The 19969-nt window shown below is 38.8% G+C and overlaps 3 protein-coding genes across 4 annotated transcripts in view; 1 reads left to right on the forward strand and 2 right to left on the reverse strand.

Annotated features, from left to right (window-relative positions):
- Positions 1–12020, forward strand: part of LOC129787735 (muscarinic acetylcholine receptor M1) — a 64938-nt gene extending 52918 nt beyond the window's left edge. The window contains exons 3-5 of one of the 2 annotated variants that reach the window (XM_055823485.1): positions 6934–7370; positions 7447–8466; positions 8719–12020. In XM_055823485.1, the coding sequence (XP_055679460.1) occupies positions 6934–7370; positions 7447–8466; positions 8719–9458 (2197 nt within the window). In that variant the 3' untranslated portion in view covers positions 9459–12020. Of the gene's footprint in view, positions 1–6933; positions 7371–7446 lie in introns of both variants that reach the window. The other variant, XM_055823484.1, reaches the window with a different exon arrangement.
- A 14-nt stretch (positions 12021–12034) lies between these two features.
- On the reverse strand, positions 12035–14496 carry LOC129793906 (sodium channel protein Nach-like). Its single transcript, XM_055834455.1, has 5 exons — positions 14162–14496; positions 13349–14097; positions 13152–13287; positions 12341–12447; positions 12035–12246 (listed from the first exon to the last, which is right to left on the reverse strand). Exons 1-5 carry the CDS (start codon positions 14494–14496, stop codon positions 12035–12037), a joined length of 1539 nt encoding a protein of 512 aa, XP_055690430.1.
- A 559-nt stretch (positions 14497–15055) lies between these two features.
- On the reverse strand, positions 15056–19953 carry LOC129793984 (uncharacterized). Its single transcript, XM_055834579.1, has 11 exons — positions 19873–19953; positions 19544–19792; positions 19165–19483; positions 18996–19087; positions 18789–18923; positions 17931–18716; positions 17174–17422; positions 16792–17110; positions 16626–16717; positions 16416–16550; positions 15056–15883 (listed from the first exon to the last, which is right to left on the reverse strand). The coding sequence occupies exons 1-11, from the start codon at positions 19951–19953 to the stop codon at positions 15089–15091; spliced, it is 3252 nt and encodes a 1083-aa protein (XP_055690554.1). The 3' UTR covers positions 15056–15088.
- Positions 19954–19969: the final 16 nt, after the last annotated feature.

Here is a 19969-nt window from a genome sequence, read left to right on the forward strand (position 1 = left end):
CTATGTATATGAAATGAACCATCTTTCTCATGTTGTACACCAAACGGCTCCTCGGCACTTGCGGAAAACGCACTTGCGGACTTGGCTGATTTGACGACACTTGCGGACAGAGAAGGCTACCTGGGTACGAAAGGGATTTACCCTAGACATATGCGGACTTCGGAGGGTAGGTAGAATTTTGAGCATCGACAAATTTGCCACTTGCGAACAGTATGCGGCCAGCAAAAGGGGCATTCTGTATGTGTGTGATCCGAAGGCGCAGTGTGGGTTGTGAAAACTTTAAAAATTAGCTAATCGTTCATTAATTCAAAATTCTTCAAAACGATTTTTCTTTTACGATTTTTAGCTCTCCATGCCCCTGCCCCAAGGGGTGTTTATCTGAATGAAAATCTTCGGATTATTCGCTAAAAATTCGGATGATTCGCCAAGATTCAGATTATTCGCCTAGATTCGATTGATTCGCCAATATTCGGTTTATTTGTTAAGATTCGTCTATATTTTTGATGCACAAATATTACTTTTTAGGCAATAAACTATAGCTTTTAAACATTTCGCGTATTATAGACGTACCTAAATATATCTGTTTGAAGTTTTTAAACTTGGTTTCAAATTTAGAACGATTTTTTAAAAATAAGGGAGGCTCAAATCGTCGTAAAATTCGATTCCCTAAGTTCGGGTTCAAATTGTGCTTAATAGCACATTTTATAAGTCACATATTTGCGTTGTAACGATGTCCTCTTTATCCAGCTCTTTTCGGCCAGCTTGTTATATACTTACCTGCCGGTGTGCTTTTTTTTGTAAGGGCGCCAGATCTCCGAGGAGATCGCACACCGGGGGTTTTTGAGAGGAAAAGATCGCACAATTTGGGGAGGTTTTTTAATAAAAAGAAAAATTTACTTAAACCTCACTTTAATTAATAAAAAGGAAAAATTATAAATTTGGATGTTAAAGAAATTTACTTTACACTGTTTTATTTATTTAAAAAGGAAAATGATTTTATATAAATTTAATTTAAAGAAATTGACTCTACTTTAATTTTACACTTCAATTATTGGGCAAAAAGATTTTAATTAAACGCGGAGATGTTGAGATGATGATGTTGCAGCTAGGAGAGCTGAATCCCAGAAGAACGATGATTACTCACACAAGAACTGGCGATAGCCTTAAAATCCCCACCACCGATCTTTCGATCTCTCTGCATTTGCCCTGAGAGGATTTTGGATATTTTACTACCGCCTAAATTTATACACCAGCCTAGCGCATGTACATGAAGATATGAATGTAACAGCGTAGTAGAACTGTTTTTTTGGCCTGTAGGCTGTCCAGCTTTTTGTTCTTATAACTATTAGTTTTCAACCAACTATTGAGTTTTATAACTATTGAGTTTTGTAACTATTGAGTTTTTCAACTATTGAGTTTTATAACTATTGAGTTTTGTAACTATGGAGTTTTTTTAACTATTGAGTTTTTCAACTATTGAGTTTTATAACTATTGAGTTTTTCAACTATTGAGTTTTTTAACTATTGAGTTTTGTAACTATGGAGTTTTGTAACTATGGAGTTTTGAGCCAACTATTGAGTTTTATAACTGTTGAGTTTTATAACTATTGAGTTTTTCAACTATTGAGTTTTCAACCAACTATTGAGTTTTTTAACTATTGAGTTTTGTAACTATGGAGTTTTGTAACTATGGAGTTTTGTCTTTGCCGTACTTGTTGCCAAGGGAGCTTCCCAAACAAAGACACAATTGACCACTGAGGAAGACGCACAGAAGCGTCGAAAGCTTTGGCCCTAAAATTGAAAGGATGTGTTTGGGTTGACCTACAATAGTTTTTTAACTATTGAGTTTTTATAACTATGGAGTTTTGTAACTATGGAGTTTTCAGCCAACTATTGAGTTTTTCAACTATTGAGTTTTATTACTATTGAGTTTTCAACCAACTATTGAGTTTTTATAACTATGGAGTTTTGTAACTATGGAGTTTTGTAACTATGGAGTTTTGTAACTATGGAGTTTTCGGCCAACTATTGAGTTTTATAACTATTGAGTTTTCAACCAACTATTGAGTTTTTTAACTATTGAGTTTTTATAACTATTGAGTTTTTTAACTAACAGTTATAAGAACAAAAAGCTGGACGGCCTACAGGCCAGAAAAGCAGTTCTACTACGCAAATATGTGACTTATAAAATGTGCTATTATTAAGCACAATTTGAACCCGAACTTAGGGAATCGAATTTTACGACGATTTGAGACTCCCTTATTTTTAAAAAATCGTTCTAAATTTGAAACCAAGTTTAAAAACTTCAAACAAATATATTTAGGTACGTCTATAATACGCGAAATGTTTAAAAGCTATAGTTTTTTGCCTAAAAAGTAATATTTGTGCATCAAAAATATAGACGAATCTTAACAAATAAACCGAATATTGGCGAATCAATCGAATCTAGGCGAATAATCTGAATCTTGGCGAATCATCCGAATTTTTAGCGAATAATCCGAAGATTTTCATTCAGATAAACACCCCTTGGGGCAGGGGCATGGAGAGCTAAAAATCGTAAAAGAAAAATCGTTTTGAAGAATTTTGAATTAATGAACGATTAGCTAATTTTTAAAGTTTTCACAACCCACACTGCGCCTTCGGATCACACACATACAGAATGCCCCTTTTGCTGGCCGCATACTGTTCGCAAGTGGCAAATTTGTCGATGCTCAAAATTCTACCTACCCTCCGAAGTCCGCATATGTCTAGGGTAAATCCCTTTCGTACCCAGGTAGCCTTCTCTGTCCGCAAGTGTTGTCAAATCAGCCAAGTCCGCAAGTGCGTTTTCCGCAAGTGCCGAGGCACCCACCAAACCATGCATTTCACCCTCACACAGAATGTTTTTCAAATAATACCTTGGAAAATTGAAAATAGTGCCACGGAGGAAGCTGGGAAAGCTTCCTCAAAATATACATACATATACGGTGTTTTCATGTTGCACCATACAGTGTTGGGTATCCACCTTTGGAGCATCCTGATTGCTTTTCTGTCGCACATATGACATCACTTCAATGCAAAAGAGGTGATAAAATGAAAATTATAATAATATGTATTTTCATGAAAAGAATATTTCTTAACAATTTATTGTATGAATTCTCATACATAAAAAATCATTTCGATATTATAGGTAGCAGTTTAATCCTTTTATTTTTTTTCTATATACACAACATATAGGTAATATGGTGTATATCTCTCCTTATTTCTTTGAATTTAGGCAACGAGTTCAAAGGGAAAGTTTCATTGGTATATACGGAGAATTTATGGGCTAGCAGGGTGATACGAAAGGCAGTGATTTTGTCCTAGTTTTCCGCAATGCCTTTTGAAGATTTGATTTGAAAATTGTTAGTAGCAAATTGAAATGTATTCCATCTTCCTTGCTCTCTCTCTCGTCTTGTTTGGCAATCGTGGAAACAAAAGGCTCTCGTGGTACTCATTTGATACAAAAGCTTTCAGCTGTTGACTCTCCTTTTGTGACTTTCACTAACTCCTTGTTCTTCCACCATTCAACTCATAGTGAGTCGAGGTACCGCAATTCATCGCATTGGCAAAAGGGTGATTTGGGGAAGCTCAAGTGGAAGAGTGGAGAGATTCTTTTTGAAGTTCTCAATGTGTTGTATGCTGGGGAACTTCTTGAGGAGGAAACTCGAGGAGATGGTGGTATGGCATGAAATGTCTGCAGTTCATGCTATGCGGTGTGTATGTAATAAATTTCTGTGGATGAGCCAACGGGAAATGTTTATCACTCCTATTTCCCGCCGCTGGGATCCATCATGAGGAAGATGCCTGTGGAGTGAAATGTTCCTCCTGAGGTTACGGTTTGATCTCAAGAGGCAAAACATCAATTTTCAATCCACTCTTCTCTCAGTACGAGGCTTCTTATCGTACTTGTTACACCGTCTTCTGCGGCAAAATTTGTACCCACCTTTTGATGAAAGATTCCGCGTATTCAGCTAAAAGGGAAAAGGTACATATATATGAGAGAGGAAGAGCACCAGACAGAAATGACCAAATACCTATTGATTATGTATTTCTCTACGGTGAAATTCGTTTAAATAAATTTGATTCTTTAAATGATTTTGATTTTAAACTAGAATTAGTATTTTCTTACGATATTAAACTTTAAAAATAAAACTTGTATTTTTTATCCTCTAAAAAAATATGAAAGCTTTCTCATTTGTTGACGTGGAAAGCATTATAATACATAGCGAGCTGTGAAACCTTGGATATGGAATTCAATGGATCCTTTCTTATCATTGTTTCACTGTGCATTTCTTCAAGGATTTCTTTTATCATCCACAACAGATGAAGTGCGAGAAATTCTTTCAACCCCCGCGGGATGCCTTTCTGTGTGGTTTTGATTTTCTTTGCGCCACAAGGCACAAGACAATCCGATTGAAGGCGCGCACTGTCTCCATATTCGTGTTGAATTATTTCTCCTCGCGTTGGCACATGTCGGGCACATAATGGGGGTGTTATGGAGGTATATATTACAATGTGTGAAGTGCCATTCACACAAATTCAAACATTTCTTCTACATGGGGAATGGGGATTATATCTTTCTCTAAGCGAGAGTGAGGTAGGATAAACCAAAAGCTCAACTATATACGAAACTTTCGAAAGATCCGAAATTGTAGTTCTGATCCATGCCTTATATCTCATCTCTAATCTTTAACTCTCTCTCCTCTCTCTTTTATGAGCAGAAACATAAATGCTGGAAATAGTCAAAGGGATGATGGGAAATTTCCCCTTCCCCACTCCACCCTCACTCGCGTGAGACACGACAAATAATCCAACATTTAACACTTTAAAAAATATCTCTGTAATAGAAGAAAAATGAAATATCAAAGTGTCGGACCTACCCATCCCCGTCCTTTTTATTGTCTCTTGCTGATTTTCCAAAAGTTTCACTGGGAGATCATTTTTTTTCTTCAACAATTTGAAAGAAAATGGGCTTTTTTTTTTGTCTTCTACACACCCTCATTCCACGGCTTGTTGGTAAAAGCTGTTGAGGGATTTTGGTCTTCTGCATGACATGTCTTTTGACACGCCGCTGTTCTTGTTCTTCCGGCCAACAAAAAGAACACAGTTGAGAAGAAAAAAATCAAGAGATAAACAATAAAAGAATCATTAAAAAAAATTTTCCTTCTCCGTCAGACATTTCAGCAACTTATTTTTAATCACTCCCACATTCTCCTTTAAGAAAAAGGAAGAAGAATTTTCTTCGATTATGTATTATGTGTAGCGATACTTGTTTGTATGATTGAGGTCCTTGGACTGGGGGTGGCTGGCTATAGCTCTCTCCCAGCAATGCTACACAGATTCATCCAGGGTGTGTGTGTGTGTGATCTATTTTGTATATCTTTTGGGTGATTAATCGATACGTTTTCCACCCCAATTCATATATATATAGCTGCGAGAGTGACCCCCAAAATGGCATGAAATTTGTTAAGGATTTTAATTGGGAGTGAAATTTAAATTCTGCGAGAGAGGTATTTATGGTTTAGGTTCCCGCCGGTTGATGAGGGGTTGAGTGTTTGGGAATAAATAAACTCCCGGTTGCTCTAAAATTAAATTACACGACAAATTCAATGATGTGAATTTATGTTTGTTTGCTCAACTCGAAAAAGACACGGACAACTTTTTCCCTGGATAGCACCAAAAAAATAAATAAACCCCATCGCCTGTTTTTGGGTGGGAGGATTTTTGGAAAAGCCGTGGAAGGGTGTGTCTTCCTTTTGGGTATGTCTTGGCATTCCAAAGAAGGAATTGATGGGAAACATGCTTATTTTGAGTGTTTATCTTCATTTCATTCAGCGCATTTCTTGATGTAAATAATGTTTTTATCTCAAATGGAATGAATTTCAAAGTAATGCGAACTTGGTGTGATAAAATAAGAGAAAATTTGGCAAACTCTCTCTCTCTCTAAAAAACAATAATTATTTCTTTGGTTAATTAGTCTTTAATTTAAATTGATTATTTGATTAATTAAATCGACTAAATATTTGCAAATTAAAGAATTTTCTTTTTTTCAAAATATTTCCTCTTGTTACATTTGATCATGTATGTATGTAAGTAGGTCATTAAATATGAGTGAAAATATTGAGAGAAAAAATGGTTCTGCTACGTCCAAGAATATTCCAAAAATAAGTGGGGCAGGTGGGAAATAAATATAAACACGAAAATAATTTTATCGTGAAAATCGAGAATTTCTTATCCAACACTTTATGATGTGGAGGCTGCTGGTGAAGGTAGTGGGAGTGGAAAAGGTGCAAAAAGCTCCTTCATGGTGTCACTTTTAATGTTTTCTGCCTGCTCAATGGAGAGTCCGCGTGATTTTATGAGGCCACAGCCTCGCGCGCGCACGATGGCTGGATCATTAAATATTAATAAATACTTGCCCATTCCATCATTTTTATTATTAAATAATATCCCTTGATATTGAAGCGTCGATTTTAATGATCTCTCGCCCATCCCAGGGTTCTGCCTGTGGGAATGTTCTGCTGGGTTTAATGTGAGAAGACCTATTATTACAGTATAAAAATAAATTGTTACATTTTTTTTTTTTTGAAATCAATATGAAAAGGGACATTGCGCTCAAAATTAAGTGATTCATCCGTGAGATAAGATTAGAATTTTATTTCTCACTGAAATTGTTGGACAAGCATAAACGAATTGAGAGAGAGGTACTTGCATTACATAATAAACCGGCTGAATTTATGCTTTAATTTTTTTTACGACTGATAAGGTCATATTAAACGTAGGTACTATGTCTGTTTAATTTCCTACTTGAGTGAGCTTTTTTTTTTAAATTGCTACTAAACTCGCGTCTGAAAGGTAGATCATAATGAAAATTAAGAGATTTCTCTTTGCATGGTTTTGATGCATTTTCAGGAAGCTGAAGAAGAAACAGGAGAGAATCTGTCGAGCACTTTACAAACGTCTCATCAACTTCCCCGCTTGCCAGCGAATCTTGGGTGTACCACTGTACCGACCAGTGTACGATGGTGGAGATTTGTATCCTTGGACAAATAATGACAGTATGATCGATTGGAGTTACTTCAATATCAGCCTCAATGGTCAATTTGACGAGAGCTTGTGGAATGCAACGACACAACTCACAACAACATCAAAGCCCAATGGGCCCGTTCCGGTGTTGGCACCTTTCGAATTATGGCAAACGATCCTCATTGCCATTTGCTTGGCACTCTGTATCATCCTCACTGTCGGTGGGAATACCCTTGTACTTCTCGCCTTCATCGTTGATCGCAGCATCCGGCAACCCAGTAACTACTTTATTGCATCCCTTGCGTGCACCGACATGCTCATAGGTGAGTTAGCATATCCCGCATTATGCAGTAAATGATCATCCCACGACAAGTTTTTTTTTTCTTTTCATGTGCCCAGGAACCGTTTCTATGCCTTTCTACACGGTTTACGTACTGATGGGGTACTGGGATCTTGGTCCTTTACTCTGTGATCTCTGGCTCTCCGTGGACTACACAGTATGCCTCGTGTCTCAGTACACTGTGTTGCTTATTACGATAGATCGCTTCTGTTCTGTGAAGATTGCCGCTAAATACCGTAGCTGGCGAACCAAGCAGAAGGTGATCTGGATGGTAACGATTACATGGATAATTCCAGCACTCCTCTTCTTCATCTCCATCTTCGGGTGGGAGCACTTTGTTGGCTATCGTGACCTCCTACCGGGTCAATGTGCCGTGCAGTTCCTGAAAGATCCTGTGTTCAATACTGCCTTAATCATTGGCTACTACTGGACCACGCTTGTTGTTCTCTTTGTCCTCTATGGTGGCATCTACAAGACAGCCTATGAGATGCAGAAGAAAAGTGAGGCAAAGCAGCGAAAAATGCAATCAATGGTGGCTCTAAGTGCTGGTGCAATGACAGGAATGGCGGGTAGGGCAGCTGGAATTGGGATCTCAAAAACACAGAGTACACTTCTCAGTCAAGATAAACCAAAAGCCCTACCGAGTGTGACGCAAACATCCACTGTGCCGCAGTCATCGTCATCGTCATCCAATCAGGCGAATTTCGGTGAAGATGCTACAAAAAAGGTTCCTAAAGAGTCCCGGGAGAAGCGTCAACCAAAGGAGGGCAATGAAGGGGATAAGAGTGAACGATCCAGTAGCCCTGCCTTCGATTCGGATGACGATAGTTCAGCGCAACAGATGCAGCAGCAACAACAACAGCAGGAGCGCGTGAAGAAAGTGCAACAAGAACGAAAACGCTCCTCAATTGCAGGTCTCATGGTAGGCGTGCACGCACCAGTTCTAGCTACAAGAGTCAACGGTGCAATTGGGCAGAAAGCCACAATGGAGGTGCCGAAGAAGACGCCGTCGCCTTTAACGCCAAACCTGCCTCGAATTCAGGAGACAAATCTCCTCGACACCCACCCAGCCGGACAAAGTACGCTTCAGATGCAACCCTTACAACCAATCCCAATTGTCCAATCACCCATTTCCCCGCAAGATATTGCCCCGCCAGAAATCCCACCAGAGCAGCAGAGGCTGCGTCTATCCCAACCAATCTTACCACCTCCGGACGCCTTCCAAAGTAGCCCACCCATAACTGAGAGTCCCCCGTCCAGGGTATCAGCGCGTCCGCGCAGCTTAACTGTAAGTAGCCATGGTGACTCAAATCTGACTTATGATATTCTAGGGGGGATGGACGGCGCTGATCTCCGCTTTATGGATGAGAGTTCTGTGGTGGTGCCGTCGCCACCAAATGAGAGTCCGCCCACGTCAATTACACTCCCACCCGTTCCGGCGCGCCAACCTGCCGCCAACCAAAGTGCCGCCAATCCTAGTCTCCTCCACAAAGCCCTCATTCGTGCCACGGCGCAGCTTCAGCCCGCAGATCATGCCAAATTCCACACGACCGTCACGGTGGATCGGCCCGACCAGAAGCCAGTGACATCCATCGTCCAGGATGCCACTGTGTGCCACATCGATGCCCAAAAGGCTGAATCAACGAAGTCCTCCACGGACGCTGCGACACCCAGTGTCTCGACGGCGCCTGAACCCCCATCTTCTGATTCAAGGCTCCGCGGGGACTTTATTCGTTCCATCGGCAAACGCCTCAAGGGGAAGAAAAAATCCCCCGCGGGTCCAGGAGCTGGCCGACAAAAGTCCAAATCGGAAAATCGTGCACGCAAAGCTTTTCGCACAATTTCCTTCATTCTGGGCGCATTTGTGGCATGCTGGACGCCATATCATGTCTTAGCGCTCGTCGAAGGCTTCTGCAAGTCACCACCGTGCACCAATGAGCACCTCTACATGTTCTCCTACTTCCTCTGCTACGCCAATAGCCCCATGAATCCATTCTGCTACGCCATGGCTAATCAGCAATTTAAGAAAACCTTCACGCGCATCCTCAAGGGGGACTTTCATATGACTTAATTCTTCTTCATTCATCTCAGGCTTTTTTATTCCCTAAATTCCTCATCCTGGCTATTTTTCGCTTCCTCCTTCTATCTCACAAACGGCAATACTTTCTTTTTCCTTCTTTCCTTTACGAAAAAAAAATCTTCCAATTAATTTTCCATTAATTGAAATTTTCTCTGCAGAACATATCTTTACTTTAAACGAGGTCTTCTATTTAAATTTATTTATATACCTGCATTACATATATTAAATTTTTTATCATTAATAAAAATTTCATATTTTATTCTTCCATTTTTTTATTGTTTGCTTCAAACATTCGAAAAACAAACAAAAAATATATTATAAGAAAGAAAAAAAATCAGAGGAAAATTCATATTGATAGACAATAATTAATTAGGACTTTATCAATATACTATATTACATATACATATTTGTAGCTAATGAAATATTTGACATTATTATGGGAAATTCGCTTAGGACATTTTTTGTAGGTTTTATCAATTAATAGAAAAATAAAAGAAAACAAATAGAAAAAATAGAAAATTTATGTAAATCAATGTTGCGCATGTCGCATGCTAGTTACATGAAACTCATGCAGTGTGTGTAGAAGAGGAAAGTCGAAGAAAAAAGTAAAAGAAATTGTAGGTAGTTGAAGATGAAATTACTTCTATACTAAACACCTGCTTTGTGCATTTTCTCATTTTAAATGATTAGGAAAAAAAACAACTAACATGAATGAATGAAATTCAATAAATTTTATTTATTTATCATCTATGTAATATTTGCAGCATTTTATGTGAAAATTATATGAGAAGGGAAAGTTTATTAAAAGAAAAAGGAAAAACGGAGCAATGTGTGTGTAAATATTTACAATAATATATAGAAGAAAAATCCTTGTGCATAAATAAATATTTTAGAAAATATATATATGAATCATAAAGCAAATATTTGTTTCTGTGAGAAGATTCTTTCCCATTCACATTGGGGGAGGAATTCTTCCCAGGAACTTTAAACACATCATGACAATCTCTCTTATGCCAAAAAGCTCCCACTCAATTTTTCTCACTCCTCTGAGCCCCAATTTAGTGAGAAAACTGCAGTTGATTGCCTTTTTGGAAAATACTTTTTATTTATTTTTATTTTTGATAAAGAAAAAAGTAAAGAAAATAAACCAATCAAACCACTAAAATCATTGAGACAAAGAAGACATTTTAATAAAATCGAAGGATTACAAACTATGTAAATAAATACATAATGTTGATCAATATACCAACATATTATTGATCGAGTGTCATATAGATTAACATTTCCAAGAAGATGAAACTTTTTTTTTTTAATTAGATCTACATATCATTTCATCTTAGGCGTAATATATTTTTGTAAAGACTTGAAAAACAAAGAACTTTGCATCAAATTCTGAAGCAACTCTGTGGGTATGCCAATGAAGAATAAAGTTTTAAAAAAAAATTTGCATTAGTGAGGCCGTTAAATTATCCCATTTGCGGACACATAGATCACCAATGTGAGCATTGATTTGTATGCTTTAGAGCGCATTTTATACTTTGTAATTTCTAACAATTACATATAGATATTGGACGTAGATACATTAAAAGAATATCAATCAAATAAAATTCTCAATATTGCATTTGAAAATTATTTTTTAGAAGACTTCCAGAAGTAAACTGTGTCGTCTTTTTCTAAGAAGAACCTTTATTTTTAATTATTAAATAAAATCCCTTTACCAAAAATAATTTTTGAAAGTTTTTTTTAGCACAGAACTGCAATCAATACTTCATTCATATATATTTAGAACTGACGTACAATATCTATTTAAATAATAAATGGAGACACCTCAATGCTTTACTATATAAGACATGAAATCTCTCTCAGCTTCAAATCACATCACATTGAAGTGTAGTGTAATATACATACATAATATACATAAATTAAAATTATATACATATTCTTTACTCTGGGTCATCATAACAAAATTCTTTTAAAAGAAAAGAAAAAAATATGATCATAAGAATTGCGTACACATCTCTGTGAAGAAAAATTTAAAAAAAAACACACAAAATCTATATTTACATAAATTATGCCAATATATAAGAATATTTTCTTCTTATATAGCTCATAAGATGAGATGAATATTCGTTAGAAATTACATAAATTAAATTATATAAAAGAAAAATCAATAAATAAAATTAAGTGAAGAACAAAACAAAAAGACAATAGCAATGCTGCAAAAGAAATTAAATCTTTGAAAAACAAGTGGCATTTAAATGCGAATTAAATCAAATTTCTTACTGTAGATAACGATGTTTTAAAGAGAGAGAGAGGAGAAAAAGGAGCACTAAATAGACACACACAATCTATTCAATCTTATATGAAATGGAATATTGTGTACGCGCTGCTGGGTGAGGTAAGGAGGGAATCCCTCAATTGTTTAAGCACAGAGAGAGAAAGAAGCTTTTGGGGGTAGGATTGTGTATATAAAAACAAAGCCAAAGAGTTACTGCTTAAGAAATCAAGCAAGTGGATCAATAAAGGAATGTTAAACAATAGGTATATACATAATAGATGAATTTCTTTTATTTGTGCTGCATGATACTTTCGCGCACCTTGACCAGATGAGTCTGCTGCTGTACAACATGGAGGCGACTGATGAAGAGATCACGCTTCTTGGCCTCCTCCTCGAGACGACGAAAATTCATGTAGAGTCTCACGGTGGCAAAATACGGGACCTCGAGCATTGTGAGGATACTTATGCCGAGAAAGAGATTGAACACACCGCCCAGATTGGCTGTGATGAGTAGCAAAAAAAAATAAGGGAGAGGTGACTATTAAATGAATATTTAATAAACCCCCCAATGGAGTCAATTTTTGGTGTCACTCACCGATAAGGACAACAACATCCGACAGCAGATCGCGTCGCAATTTCATGAAATCATGCGACCCAAAGAACACATGGACTACCATGTGGGTGCTCACGTTCAAGTCCTTGCTGTGAAAATATACAACCCCAACCAACAGATAAATATTTAATTTTTTTCCCTCAACATCTATAAACCATGCGATATATAGTGTGGCTGACACGGTGAAGTGATAAGATTGGGAATTTCACACTGGAATCCCATTGCATATTGATGAAGACTTCAAATTTTCTCACACAGACCTTGTCTGAAATTTTCAATTCTCACCCACCCACCCTTATCCATTTCTCAGTCATCTTCTTCCCTTGACGAAGGTGACACAGTATATAATATATTTGACAAGAATTTTGAGTAAATTTTGCATTGAATCCGCGTAAAAATAAGCCTATCCCTAATGTAGAATAAAAAATTAATAAAATTGCAAAGTTTTTGTGTGTCTGAATTAAATATGAAAATTCTCAAGAAATTATTACGGGAACGTGGCCCAATTCCGACTTCCAAAGGTTCGCACAGTGTAAGAAAAAAAATGGCATAAAATAAAAAGCAATAAATTTGGCACAATTTTAAAGCCCATTTAATGCTCTGTTTCCTCTCATAACTTTCAACATTTAATGTTTTATCGGTTTTAAGTAATAGCGGATTGAAGAAAGTTCGGAGGAGATCGAAATTGAGCCATGTTCCCCTACAAATATCCCCAATGACTTTGCAAATCAACCCCAATTTCTGTTTCAAAAAAATCTTTTTGCGAGTTAAAAGAGAAAAGAAAATTCCTTACTAAAGTGGAGACGTTGAGTAAATGGTCTTGGTAATTGCAGCACTATTAGAACGTACATCGTAGTAAATCCCATTGCAATTTGCTGGACAATCGCACTGATTGGATGAACTGTTGAGATTTTGTCTATATAGAATTTCTGCAAAAAAAAAGATTTTCTTTCATCCTTTTCTTTCTACTTTAATGCTCAAGAAATTCACCATAATTTTGAACTAAGCAAGAAATTCGTGTAACGTTGCACACATCCAATTTTTGAGGATTTGGAAAGAAGAATGGTACGCACTGGCAGTAATTTAGTGTCTCATCCATACGACACTCAATGTCACAATTATTTTCACGATAAATGGAAAAATATTTGAGTTGATGGTCACCGGGAAAGTAGCATTTGCGGTCTTCAATTGGAAGATCTCTCACCATATCGGAACAATTGGTTTGTTCCCCGGAAACACGAGCCATACTCTCATAGCCAACGGGGTAGATTTTTTCAATACTCCTATCACCAGGATAGGCAGCTGGTTCATTTATGAGCACTCTGATACCTTTCGTGTACACCCCACCAACCGTTGTATCCTCAAGAGCTGGTGCCAGGACAACAGATAGCCCACTCCCAACGCCAAAATGATTAGTTCTGCGTGCTGGATAATTCCCCAGGGATGGCTTGGAGTTGAATGAGCAACAAACACCCCGATATGTGGGGAGGATGCTAAAAATGCTGGAACAATTGACAATTTTTCCCTCCCATCGACAACGTACAAGAAGACTTGAACACGTTTGTTGCTGAAGACGCATCATGGTTGATACAGAAATGTTGTTTACATCTAAAATTTCTTGAAGATTATCCAAATCATCGGAATTGATGATGCTCAAGTAATCAGAGAATCCCACTGTAGACTTTAACCACTCAGCTACCTTCGAAGGAGCTACATTGCCCAGACTTGATGGAATATTTCTGCAAGGAAGTTAAGAATTTTAATTTTTATTATTTAATTTTTTTTCTTTTAGGATCATCTTACAAACTCTCTGCCAATTCCATTGTTCGCTCCACATTAATTCGGTTCACATTGCAAAAGGTAACAGCGGGGAAATCCAGCTCAGTTATGGGAACATTGACACTCTCAACATTCATCCTGGTTGGATTAGTTTTGTAAGCTTCCCAGAAGGTATTGATGAGCATTATAGCAAGGATGAATGAAGATGTTGTTATAAAGAACCAAGCAATATGAGTATAGATGTTCCCCATTGGGTCCTCAATGTACCGAACACCGTGGATAAAGGTGGTGTCGCAGAACTGCTGCCAGGTCACTTTTACTGCACTCCGGAAACACTTTAATGCCGCAAAAGTCTTCATCTGTCTAAAGTTCCCAACAAACTATTCTAAAAATGAAGAGAAACGTTAGAAATATATATAAGATACGTTTGAGGGTAGTTCCAGCCCCGTATTTTGGGCGGGAAATAAATTACCACTAAATTGCCGTGTGATAAATGTGAAAATCCGAGCCATAAAGAGCCATTGCATTCCCCATATTCATTTTGAATTACAGTAATTAGCTGAATATTCATCAGAATGAGAGAGAAATTGAACATTTTTTCCAAGCTCGTGGCGTTTGATTTATTTGATCGTCAATTGGGCGAATTAGAGACGAAATTCCAATTATTTTCCATACACCTATCTATGAATATATGCGGAGGAATGCCTGAAAATACCATTTTGACCATAACTGTGGTTACACGCTTTATCCCAAAATTTAATTCTGTGGTCGCCGCAATGATTCATTGATCAAAAGCTGATGATTTTACATTCATCCCGCATTTTTTTTTCTTCTTGCTCATTTAACGCTTAGATTTTCTTTTATTAGAAAAAATTGTAAAATTAAATAAATAAATGGTAAAATGCACTGAAAAAATCATTTTATTGAAAATAATTTTAATAAAATATCCTTTTATCCGTATTGAGCCTCAAGACGATTCCAAAAGGCCATACGTTCTTGGAAGGGATTGCTGCCAGGAATAAGTTGTGTATCAATGTCCAAGAATTCATTTGCATTCGTCATTCGTGCCCAATTGACCTGGATGAGTGTATCCTGATTGGCAGTTGGATTGCCAAAACGTGCAAAGTTCGTCCAGAGTCTCACCATTCGTCTTCTAGTTGTTGCAGCATCACTTGTTGGTGGAAGAATGTTTGGGAATCTCGTGACAGAGAAGAGGTAGAAGAGATCATCTGCATGTACAGCACCCGGGTAGGCGGTTAGAAGTAGCAATCTCTTGAACATGTTGAGGGTTCCATCGAAGCTGAAGCGGTAGTAGTAGACAGGCTGTGATTGACGTGCAGCATGCATTCGGGCAGTTTGATCAACACCCCAGACGAACATTAAATCTGTAAGGTAGTGCGTCCATTGTTCACGGATGTCCGTGTGCAGAGGTACACCGCCCCAGTAGAAGTCAGCAATTTGGCGGGCAATTGATTGGGCCGTTGCAGGAGCTACATTCCACCAGTAGGGAACCATTAGTTCAGGATTAGCGTTTACCACATCAAAGACACTGGCATCGAGCAGGAGTTCACGGATCATCACGAGACTTTCGGCACTCGTGTAGCCTGCGATGTAGGGCACCTGGGTGAATTGTCCGTCGCGCATGATGTCAATCGGGGCACGTGGGAGGAAAACTTCATCACCCGTTGTTCCTGGAGGATCCATGCACGGTACGAAAGGAAGTGGGAAGTTGCCACGAACAATGGGCTGAAAAATTTATTTTTAATATTTAGTTGCTTATAATAGTGAGATAATGTAGGTCTGCACAGATGGGCAATTATTGATCAATCTGATTGAGACAATAATTCCTCAAATTCAACACCAACTAATTAACTTAATTTATTAAGAAATCAGATTTGATCTGAGATTGATCAATAATTGATCAATAATTTATTATTTGATTGCTTTAATACAGTCGTGCTCTCGTGGTAGGACCGTCGTCAAAATGACTTCTCCGCGGTAAAACGGCTTCAGAATGAAGTATTTTGCCTTCGCAGTGGGACAATTAGTACTATTGGAAAGGTAGGATACTAATTGTCCCACTGAGAAGGCAAAATTCCTCATTCTGAAGCCGTTTTACCGCGGAGAAGTCATTTTGACGACGGTCCTACCACGAGAGCACGACTGTAATCAATTTTCTAAACAAATTTTGATCATCTGATCTATTCAATCAAAATTGATTCAATTTGTTCAATAAATTGATTTTTGAGTAATACTTTACGGATACTTAAATACTCACATACTGCATTGGACTGGGAACTGCTTGTATAAGGCGCGATGGTTCAATTGTCCTCAGTGTATTGATCAATTGCTCTGTGGTCTGAATATTGGGGAAACCCAAATCTCTTGCAAGCTGGAAGGCCACTTCACGAGGCTAAAATGATAAAATTTAGAGATTTTTTAATCAATTATATGAGTTAGGAATTATTTCTTTCACTTCTTTCCTTACATTTGGTTGGTAGGCCCAAGGATTCAGAGCAGATCCACTCTGAGAGATGGCTTTGTGGAAGAGTCCACGAGCACTCGGAGATAGGAGGAGATCTGTTTTCATTTAATTTATTAGTTTTTATCTAATCATGTTGAGGGAGATTGATCATTTCGAAGAAAATACTCACAGTGAACAGATGCACCACCAGAGCTTTCACCAAAGATTGTGATATTGTCTGGATCTCCACCGAAGTTTAGAATATTATCTCGTACCCATCGAAGGGCCATGATGGCATCCTTGAGGCCAAAATTGCCAGTAGAATGATGATCGCCCGTACTGAGGAAGCCAAGAACTCCAATTCGGTAGTTGAAGGACACCATCACAACGTTGTCGTCCACAATAAAGTCAGGGCCGTACATCCCGGAATCTCCATCACCGAGATTGAAGGCACCCCCATGAATCCACACCATTACAGCTTTGCGCCCAATGAGATCTTGAGAGTAGATCTGCAAGGATGATGCACAAAAAATTAATTCACAAATCACTTCTTTGACAAGAAAAAGTCTTACATTGAGAAAGAGGCAATCTTCATTTGTATTCGTTTCCACATTTCGTCCAGAAGGACATCCAGCACCATGTTCTGAAGCATCACGTGTCCCTGACCATCCAGGATGCGGTCGTGGGGCTCTGAAGCGATTCTGTCCAGTTGGTGGAGCAGCATAGGGGATCCCTTTGAAGCTGTAGTAGCTACAGAAGAGACCACAAGATTCCGTAGTGCCTTGAAGCCATCCTGTTGTCGTGTGGATTATTGGACGATCCTAAAAGATAATCCAACATTTATGTAAATTCCACCCACACACTACACAACAACCACCGCAAAAACTCACATTAAAGGACACTTCCTGTGTAAGGGGTTTCCCCCAGGTGAGCACCGCGAAACTCACAGCAATGAATACCAATCTTAGCATCTCCAATTAACCACTAAACACTTCTTGAAAATTTCATTGCTTTTTATACCCACCCACAGCTTCGTATCAGAAACATCTTTATCAGTTAAGATACGTTGGGGGTCTTAATTAATGAACCCATTCATCACTTCTATAGGTACAAAGGTCATTCTTTCTTTCAATCCCGCACTTGATGCAATTCAATTTATCCCTAAAATCTTGTTTTTAATTTCACTTTCAGCGATAGCATTCCACACAATTTTAGCAGAGTCATTATAACGGCCATTTGAGACGTAATTTAAACGAAGTAAAAATTATTTCAAGAAAAGCAATTTATTGTAAGAGTCTTATTCTTTACAATTTTCTAAGCATATGTAGCCTCAAGACGGTCCCAAAAGGCCATCCTCTGTTGGAATGGATGACGATCAAAGCGGAGCTGTGTGTCGATATCGAGGAATTCCTGAGTTCCAGCCACACGTGACCAGTTGACCTGAACAATGGTATCCTGATTGGCTGTTGGATGGCCAAATCGGGCAAAATTCGTCCAGAGTCTCACCATACGACGACGTGTCATGATGGCTTCATTGGTAGGCAGAAGTGGTGGAGGAATACTCGTGACGGAGAAGAGGTAGAATATATCATCGGCGTGCACAGCACCAGGATAAGCCGTAAGGAGCGTGAGCCTCTTGATCATGTTGAGACTACCGTCGAAGCTGAAGCGGTAGTAGAAAACTGGCTGCTGTTGCCGAGAGGCGTGGAGACGAACTGTCTGATCGATACCCCAGACGAACATTAAATCTGTAAGGTAGTGCGTCCATTGTTCCCGGATGTCGTTGTGCAGTTGTACACCGTTCCAGTAGAAATCAGCAATTTGACGTGAAATTGACTGAGCTGCTGCACTACCTGGTGCTACATTCCACCAGAAGGGAACCATCAGCTCTGGATTTGCATTCACTGTGGGGAAGACACTGGGATCCAGCAGAAGTTCACGAATCATCACAAGACTCTCGGCACTCGTGTAGCCTGTGATGTAGGGCACCTGGGTGAATTGTCCGTCGCGCATGATGTCAATCGGGGCACGTGGGAGGAAAACTTCATCACCCGTTGTGCCCGGAGGATCTACGCTAGGAACGAAGGGAATTGGGCGAATTCCACGAACAATGGGCTTTAAAAAGAAATGAAATTGTTAATATTTTCCTGGAGAAAAATAAATGTCTTTTCAATTATAATTTCTTACATAGTCCATAGATCCAGGAGTTGCTTCCACAAGCCTCATGGGATCAACTGTTCTCAGGGTATTGATCAATTGTTCAGTGGTTTGGATGTTATTGAATCCTAAATCTCTTGCAAGCTGGAAGGCCACATCACGAGGCTGTAAATAAATTTTAAAAAATCGTTTTGAAGCTTTCCTGAATTGGAATTCTTAGAAAAGCTTCATTCTTACATTCGTTTGGAATGCCCAAGGATTCAAAGCAGATCCACTCTGGGAGATGGCTTTGTGGAAGAGTCCACGAGCACTTGGGGACAAGAGGAGGTCTACAATGAAAGAAAAATTCTATCTTATCGCGATTCATCTTAAAAGGGATTAACCGTTGAACTGCCCAATCACTCACAGTGAACAGCTGCGCCTCCAGCACTCTCGCCGAAGATTGTAATGTTGTCTGGATCACCACCGAAATTGGCAATATTCGCCCTAAGCCAGCGGAGAGCCATAATTGCATCCTTGAGACCATAATTTCCTGTAGCATGTTGATCTTCCGTACTGAGGAACCCAAGAGCTCCAAGGCGGTAGTTGATGGTCACCATTACAACATTGTCATCCACAATGTGATCTGGGCCATAGGTGAAGGAATCACCGTTGCCACCGCTGAAGGAGCCACCGTGAATCCACACCATCACAGCACGACGTCCAACAAGATCTTGCGAGTAGACCTAACAACACAAAGAGTTGGGATTAACCAAAATGGAGTTTTTTTCTTTCACGAAACTTACATTGAGGAAGAGACAATCCTCATTGACAACACGACTCAAGCGGGATCCTGATGGGCAACTAGCACCATGTTCTGAAGCATCACGTGTTCCAGACCATCCAGGATGGGGTTGTGGTGCTCTAAAACGGTTCTGTCCAACTGGTGGAGCTGCATAGGGGATCCCCCTGAAGCTGTAGTAGCTACAGAAGAGTCCACATGACTCCGTGGTGCCTTGTAGCCATCCTGTTGTCGTGTGGATTATTGGACGATCCTATTTGATAAATAATCCTCAAATTGAAATTCACTGAAAACACTCTGAAAGCACGTGTGCACAACTTCTATGCTACTCACATTAAAGGAGACATCCCTTGTGGCTGGCTTTGCCAAGCAAAGGGCCACAACACATAGAGAAATAAAAACCAATTTTAGCATCTTTACTCCAAACACT

This window comes from Lutzomyia longipalpis, chromosome 1 (genome assembly GCF_024334085.1).
Source record: "Lutzomyia longipalpis isolate SR_M1_2022 chromosome 1, ASM2433408v1".
Classification (NCBI taxonomy): Eukaryota; Metazoa; Arthropoda; class Insecta; order Diptera; family Psychodidae; genus Lutzomyia; species Lutzomyia longipalpis.

Coding starts and splice junctions, on each gene's coding strand:
- LOC129793984 (XM_055834579.1), bottom strand. CDS start 19,953: ATGCTAAAATTGGTTTTTATTTCTCTATGTGTTGTGGCCCTTTGCTTG. Junction 19,484..19,543: donor AGGATTGTCTCTTCCTCAAT/GTAAGTTTCGTG, acceptor TTGTGTTGTTAG/GTCTACTCGCAAGATCTTGT. Junction 16,551..16,625: donor CTTGGGCCTACCAACCAAAT/GTAAGGAAAGAA, acceptor TTATCATTTTAG/CCTCGTGAAGTGGCCTTCCA.
- LOC129793906 (XM_055834455.1), bottom strand. CDS start 14,496: ATGAAGACTTTTGCGGCATTAAAGTGTTTCCGGAGTGCAGTAAAAGTG. Junction 12,448..13,151: donor TACTCAACGTCTCCACTTTA/GTAAGGAATTTT, acceptor ATATTTTCACAG/CAAGGACTTGAACGTGAGCA. Junction 12,247..12,340: donor GGATGTTGTTGTCCTTATCG/GTGAGTGACACC, acceptor TACTCATCACAG/CCAATCTGGGCGGTGTGTTC.